Source organism: Callospermophilus lateralis, chromosome 4, assembly GCF_048772815.1.
Source record: "Callospermophilus lateralis isolate mCalLat2 chromosome 4, mCalLat2.hap1, whole genome shotgun sequence".
Lineage (NCBI taxonomy): Eukaryota > Metazoa > Chordata > Mammalia > Rodentia > Sciuridae > Callospermophilus > Callospermophilus lateralis.
The window spans coordinates 79,842,955-79,850,860 of record NC_135308.1 but is presented as its reverse complement, the minus strand read 5'-3'; the positions used below and the strand labels follow the sequence as shown (position 1 = coordinate 79,850,860).

Genomic DNA, 7,906 nt, shown 5'->3' with positions numbered 1-7,906 from the left:
ATGAAACCTCGGGACAAAGTTTTAACTATAACAAAATAAAGGAGATTTAGGTCTAAATAAATGTGTGTTTATGCAAGAGTATGTGTGTCTGTGAGTGCACACCTGCCTTGGTAAAAATTAAAATGATAAATATTACTGTCCATACTGAAATTTGGAGAAATAATGTGAGATTAGTAGGTAGTAGAGTTTGTAGGAAGAGTTTTGGACAACATGTGAATAGCTCACTGTACAGACGTCATTTTTAGCATTTAAAGAACTTCAGGGCTTAGTAAGCACCTTATAGAATTTCAGATGCTTGATGCCTTCCATATACAGAGATTAGAATTTTGCAATGTTACTTGTTTGGAACTCAAATAGCCAAATTAAAATATGTAGACAAGGAAAACAATCAAAACAATGCAAATAATTATCTGTAAGCATACAGGAGTTCAGAGTTTCCTTCATCATGAAACAGAAAAGCCTCTAGGCCACTCTATGTGAAGCACGGTATCTGGATAAACTCAGTTGGATTGTATGAGAAAATGCAAGATTTTCATGAAGAAAATCATGAAAACAGTCATTTCCTGATTTGATAGGTGAGTTTTTCACAGGGAGAATATTACTGAGTTTTTGAGAATCAAGTGTACATAACATTTCAGAAGAATTCAATAAGTATTCTTCAGCAGTGATATTAGACATTGGGACATTTCAGACAATGAGTAGTGTCACACAGAACACATTTTCAGTCATCTTAAGTGTGGAATTCATAACTGGGAATTTAGGAAATGGATTCATAGCACTGGTGAACTGTGTGGACTGGGTCAAGAGAAGAAAGATCTCCTTAGTTGATCAAATCCTCACTGCTTTGGCACTCTCCAGAATTGGTGTACTCTGGTTATCATTGTTAAATTGGTGGGTATCTGTGCTTTACCCAGTTCAATCAAGAACTGGAGAAATGATAAAAAGGATTTATGTTCCCTGGACAATAATTAATCATTTCAGCATCTGGCTTGCTACAAGCCTTTGCATTTTTTATTTTCTTAAGATAGCCAATTTTTCTAACTCAATTTTTCTCTATCTGAAGTGGAGAATTGAAAAGGTGGTTTCAGTGACACTGCTGGTGTCTTTGTTCCTCTTGTGTTTAAATATTGTACTGTTGAACACATACATTGATGTCTGGATTGACAGATATAAAGGAAATAGGACTTTTCATTATAGTTCACGGAATCCTTCAGTGTTTTCCACACTTCTTTTATTCACCAACACTATGTTCACATTCATACCATTTACTGTGTCTGTGACAACTTTTCTCCTGCTAATTTTCTCTCTATGGAAACATCTGAAGAAGATGCAGCACAATGCCAGGGGGCTCAGGGACACCAGCACCATGGCCCACGTGAAAGCCTTGCAAACTGTAATCGTCTTCTTGCTACTTTATACCACGTATTTCCTGTCCTTTCTTATACAAGTTTGGAGCTCTGAGTTTCTGGAGAAAAGTCTGATCGTTTCATTTTGCCAAACTGCTGGAATTGCTTTTCCTTCAGGCCACTCATATGTGCTGATTGTGGGAAACAGTAAGTTAAAAAAGGCCTGTCTTTCCGTGCTGTGGTGGCTGAGGTGCCGGTGCAAAGATGTGGAGCCCCCAGGTCCCTAGACCATGTCAAGGATCATCTTGTATATTCCAGAGAAAAATCAAAGCATAAGAAATTCCTGTATTTATGAACTTATACTTTCAAATATCTTCTGTAATATGTAACCTTGTGAATTTTATGAAAGTGTGTTTGGAATAAGTACTGTTCTAACACATTTTAATCTTTGCCCTATACATTATATATAGGTACATATTCATACACGTATCTAAATAGACATGTACACAGAAATCTATCAATGCAGACAACTTAAAACATGAAATATTTATAGTAACAAAATATGAATATTGTATACTATTAACCTTTTTCTGACTATAAAAAGGGAAAATAACAAGATATGTATGTATACATGTGAGACAACACTACTAAACACTGAACTTTATAATTTGTACACATAGAAATATTTCTAGTGTAAGAGTATGCCTAAAATATCAGAAAAAATGTAAAATATGGGCTTTTGTAAATCAGATGCACTAGATCTATCATTTTAAATGTAAAACCCAATTGACAAATTAAAAAAAAAAATTCCTGAGACATATTAGGCTTCTCTCTTTCTATTTTCTATCTACATTATCAAGTTTGAGAATTTTTTGGAAATGTTTATCATTATTAGGAATGTACAAGTCACATTTGGAAATGCGTTGTATTCTCCAATGTTGGCTATTTAAATTTTAATGCACAACGATTCTATATCATGGCTCGTGGTAATTGTTTAACCAAGTATCACATTGGAAAGTTGATGTTTTTATTATACTTCATGTCATTATGTAGCTGTTTTTTTTTGGGGGGGGGCGTAGAAAACAACCATATTGTCATAGGAATAGAAATTTAGAGTTACTTTAGGGTGGCCAACACAATTATAATTACCATGATTTTTTTGTTATATTTATATGTTATTAGTACTTATTATATGCCAGAAATGAAAGATAAACAAGAAAACTGAAGAAATTTATAAAATATACGAAAAATTTAGGATAAATTAGTTACAAGAGTGGAGATAAAAAGAGGGAAAGGTCGTCATATACACTGTTTCAAGTGTTGTTTAATCTTTAGTAGGATATAATCTTGGTTACAGTTAGGAATGAAGAATTCCTTACTCTGGTTTATTCTCGTAAAGAAATCTTTTAACACTCCTGGTTTTGTGTGTGGGATTGTTTTAAATCTTTCTAATATAGTTAATTCGTTTATTTATTTGTGGAAAAATTATACTGTGAATATCCTTTTGATGTATCTTTTGGAAACATTCTAATGAGAAACATGCTATGAAATAAAAAGTGGGCTTCTGTATAGCTAGTAAAAAAAGGATATTGTAATATTTATATAGCCGGTAACCTGAATATCTTGTATCTATTAGGACTAACACATATGTAATATTGTTTTTCATGTAAGATAACTGAGGTTCCAAGATGTTAAAAGACTAGTCCAGTAGTGTGTGAAGATGGTAGCAGAGTGTTTATAACTCCAGCAGAGGGAGCTCACCCCAAATTTAGATGAAGCATCAATAGCAAGAGATGTTCATAGTCACATATGGAATTTGGTGGAAAAAAAATCTTGTAAAATAATGTGAAATTTTGTGCTCATATTAAATGTTCTTAATTTTTTTCTATGATATTTGTTTCCTGTTAACATGTACACCAAATGTAGAGTACTAGTTTTTGTATGTCTGCTAATTAGTACCCAGCTGCCTTTCTGAATTGAACTGTCAGATGTGCTTTGTGTTTTAATATCATTCTCCTGGTGTCTGCAAATAGACTATCATATCCATCTGCATATAATTACTTATAATGACTATTTTACTTCTTTTCTCCAATATTTTATATTTTTTTCCTTTGGTGCTGTCTGCATCATAAAATGGCTCAAACTTTCAGAATATTAAATAGTTGTGGTGATGACTGACATTTCTGTAAATAGAGAGTTTCCTATTGTTTTACTTAAAAGTGAAAAACTGACTTAAACTTTGAGATAAATGCCTTTTAAAATCATCTTCAGAGAGAAGCTTTCTCTTCTTATCTTTTCTGATAAAACCTGTGCTAAAAGCATCAAATGTGCTTTATTTTATTAAGATCATCATTCTTTTCCCTTTCCTCTGACCAAAAAAAGTGGCTTGACTTCTAGTGTGTTAATTCTGTAGGCAATGGAATCTCATATAAATAGTTACATTTCTAGGTATTGTTAATAAATTTGCAAAGTGAAATTCAGAATATTAGAGACAAAATGAAATTCAGAATATTTACATAGTAATAACAGGTAATGCATAAAGCAGAACATGACTAATGTGAATCATATGATAAATCTTTTAAAAAAAATCACATGCTAGAAGACAAGTGATTCACATTTTCAAAGTGGATAGGAATATAATTTAAAATTACAAATTCTTGGCTTAATGTATGTCCTCAGGCATTATTAACATAATTTCATATTAAAAAGCACCTCCTCAGTGAAAATGCTCTACTAATGATTATAATCAGAAGGAGTGTTATGAACTGGTTTGTTAGGTCTCAAATCCACTGTTGAAGCCCTGTTTTTAGACAGGGCATTTATGGGCATCATTAAGGTAAAGGGGGTAATAAAGGTGACCCAAATTCACTAAGACTGGTGACTTTATGGGAAAAGAAGAGATTTGAGGAACAGAGGGCAATGAACTTACAGAGAACAAGTCCTGTGAGAAGATGGCCTGCCAAACAGCTAGCAAGAGAGGCTTCACCAGAACCACTGCTGGCTTCTAAATATTGGAAATCCAGCATCCAGACTGTGAAGAAATACATTTCTGTTGTTTAAGCCACTCAGTCTTTGGTATTTTGTTGTGGTATTTTGTTTAATTTGATCATTTAATAAAGATAAAATTTAAAAATTTTAATTTCAATTACAAAAATTATAAAAAAGGAGGGAAAAATGAGCCATGCTGTACAAATGCAATACTAAATATACAGAGAAAACAATTGTTGTATCTTTTAATTTAAAGCAAATATTAAATTATTAAGATTCTATATGAAATGATTTGCATATGCAACCATATTCAGTTATTTCCTTCATAACTTTTTATTTAGTAAAGTTGTTTTAAAAACAAGGATATCTACATGACATGTCTTGGAAGAGGGGACTAGTGCATGGGAATTTTAATACAAGGAAAGGCCTTTGCCAAGATCGAAAAGGGATAATTATCTAATTCAGACATGATTAGAAAGAAAGGTGTTGTGTATATTAACAAGTATATGCTAATTAAAAATATTAAAAATTCTAAGTAAATTGCTAAATAGATAACTATAAAAAAAAGCATGCCATCAATCTAAGACAAAGCAGACAAGGAGAGTTAGAAAAGAAAAAAAAAGCAAGACAAACAATGATTATTAGATTAGAAATGAGTCCTATATTATCAGAAATCCCTAAATGAATTATGTTAATCATTAAAAAGAAGAAATACTCCAATTATTTTGACATATATATTTTATCATAACTATGTGCTCATCATTACATATTTTATATAATACAATTATATTTTATATAATACAATATCCTATTTTTCTACATTTATAAATTTTATGTTTCTATTTCATTAGTACATCTTGTATGCAAGACTTATACCTAAAATATATAAATAAAAAATGGTTGAAATTATTTTCTAAACATATAGAAAAATAAATGGTCAGAGTATTGTTAGATGCTTTCCAATATCTATTTTTCAATTTTTGGTTATTGACTGAGACCCACTGTCATGCTATGAATGTTCATGTCCAAAACCTAATTTCTGAACACCTTTGTTAATGAAAGATAAACTTTTATCTAATTAAAACACAAAGTTTTTACAATTTATTTAGCTTTTCATAATATGAGGCTGATTTGTGTACTAACACCCCAAACAAATAAAAGTTGTTGGAGAAATACTTGTATCAAATGAAATAGTTATTTTGGTGGAATGTATCAATATTTAAGGAGAGCTCTGTACATAATAAAGGGAAGAATAATTAATAAGATAATAATTAGGGTCATGGGTGCTTTAAATATATACCACCAAGAAAAGTGTATCAAAATTTTTAAAAATAGAGAAAACTGAATCTATGTATAGTAAAACTTTTAAATATTTCATAAGCTGATGGGTCAAGCAGAATTAGTAATTAAAAAGAGAATGCAGGGTTGGGGCTGTAGCTCAGTGGTAAAGCTCTTGCCTAGCATTTGTGAGGCACTGGTTTGAATCTTAGCATTGCATATAAATAAATAAGTAAGTAAATAAATAAATATCCATTGACAACAAAAAAGAAAATAAAATAAAAAGAGGATGCAAATAATTCAACTATGATTAATCTAATAAATGAATGCAGAATTCCTTACCAACAAAGAATACACAACATGCCAAAAAATCCTTAACTTTTGCCAACATAGATCTTAATAGAACCAAAAAGGAAAGAAAAAAAAAAAAACACCTCAAAATATTTCAGAGTGATGCTTACACAGAATATATTTTCTTAGTACTACTTTAAATAATAAAAAATTATTATGAACAGTAATACTTTTAATAATACTTTAATAAACAATATTATTATATAAATTGGAAAGGACTTTATACTCTAATTCTGTGAACTCAAAAAACAACTCATTAGTATCACTCACAAATTTACATGTGAATGATAAGGACAACAACACCCAGACTGAAGTTTGAAAATTTCAGTTAAATCTGGAAAATTCATAAATATAAATTCATTTAGTAGAAACAATCTTGAAAAGATGAATGGGTAGAATGATGTAGAAATGTAGAAAGAAATGAGGAGGAAGTAGACTAATATTTACTTAGCTTTATTTTGAACAGACAACTATGCTCAGTGCTCCACACACACGTATTATGGTGTTGAATGCTGAGAATACTGATTGCTCTTTGTTGTATAAGGAAATTTAAGGACAAAGTATGGGGAGGTGTCTGGTGCCTCATCAGGATGTTCTTCTTCCTGCCAAGGAAGAAGACATCTAAGAAATTAAAGTCTAGAATAATTAGTGAGGAACAAAAGACAAAGAGCAGAAAGAATAGTTTTATCCCACTTGAATCAAAGTGTGAAATATGATATATCAAGAACTATGTAATGTTTTGAACAACCTACAATAAAAATTAATTAAAAAAAAAAGATAATGAATCAAAAAAAAAAAAAAAAAAAAGAATAGTTTTAAAGAGAACTTGGAGCACCTGATAGGTCCAATCCGCATAGGAGCTGGAGCTAGACAATTAGAATATGACTCCCTGGTTTATTTAAGGGGATACATCAAAGGCAGGGATAAGGTTTCAGGGGTGGAGTCTTGCTTCCTGATGTCTTGCAGTCAGCAGGTTGATTGCATGTTAGCAGGTTACGCCCATCTCAGAGGGGCTGTGCGACTTCAGCAGGTCACCCCATCTCCCATGCTGTGGAGGACCTTTGGCAGAGCTGAGGGTGATGTTCACCTGCATCAGGCAGTCAATCCCTGTGGGGGTGCCACAGGAAGTTCCCAATGCCAAACCTATCCCCTCACTGGCTTTGGTGCAGGTGAGGTCCACATACAGCCCAGGGCTGGCTTTCCATTATGAAGAGATTAAAGACTTATCCTAAGGTTGCACAAGTAGTAAATAAAAAAGGAAGTGTTGGCACAAGCGATATGATTCCCCAGGTTGCATTTTTAAATATGTCACAATCTACATATACAGGCACCTTTTAGCATCTGCAGGCGATTGGTTGTAGGATGCCTCATGGCCACTGAGATAAGTGGATGCTCACTCCCTTATGAAAGTTGGAATGGTATTTGCATTTAAACTGCACACATCCTCCCACACATAGCCAATTATCTCTAAATTGTTTATAATCCCTAAAACAATGTAAATGCTATGTAAATAGTTGTTATATTGACTCATTTAGGAAATAATGATAAGAAAAAAAATCTGTACATAATCAGTAGTGATAAAATTGTTTTTAATGATTATTAACAATCCCCAGTTGGTTGAATACACAGATCTGATACAGAAGACTGATTGTAATAGCTAAAGAAGAAATCAATGACACAGAAAACGAAAATAAAATGTACATGTATTATAAACCAAAGGATTCTTTTGAAAAACCAATTAATGGACAATAAGTATATACAGTACTAGAAACCCAATTTTAGCCCATAGAAAAACAAAAATTAGGAGATACTTACTTAAAGAATAATATTCAGAAAAAATGTATATATTTCTTTCTTGGATTCAAAGCATGGACAGCTTCACCACACTTGTTCCCCGGGTGGACGGTGGACCATAGCACCCAACTGTCAGCAGCTTTTCCTAG

At 32.2% G+C, this 7,906-nt stretch overlaps 1 protein-coding gene across 1 annotated transcript; it reads left to right on the top strand.

Moving 5' to 3' along the window:
• The first annotated feature begins 694 nt into the window (after positions 1–694).
• On the top strand, positions 695–1,633 carry LOC143396718 (taste receptor type 2 member 14-like). The gene has a single exon (XM_076852670.1). The coding sequence runs from the start codon at positions 695–697 to the stop codon at positions 1,631–1,633; it is 939 nt and encodes a 312-aa protein (XP_076708785.1).
• Positions 1,634–7,906: the final 6,273 nt, after the last annotated feature.

Excerpts from the sequence above, each read along its gene's own strand:
- LOC143396718 (XM_076852670.1), top strand. The coding sequence starts at position 695 with ATGAGTAGTGTCACACAGAACACATTTTCAGTCATCTTAAGTGTGGAA.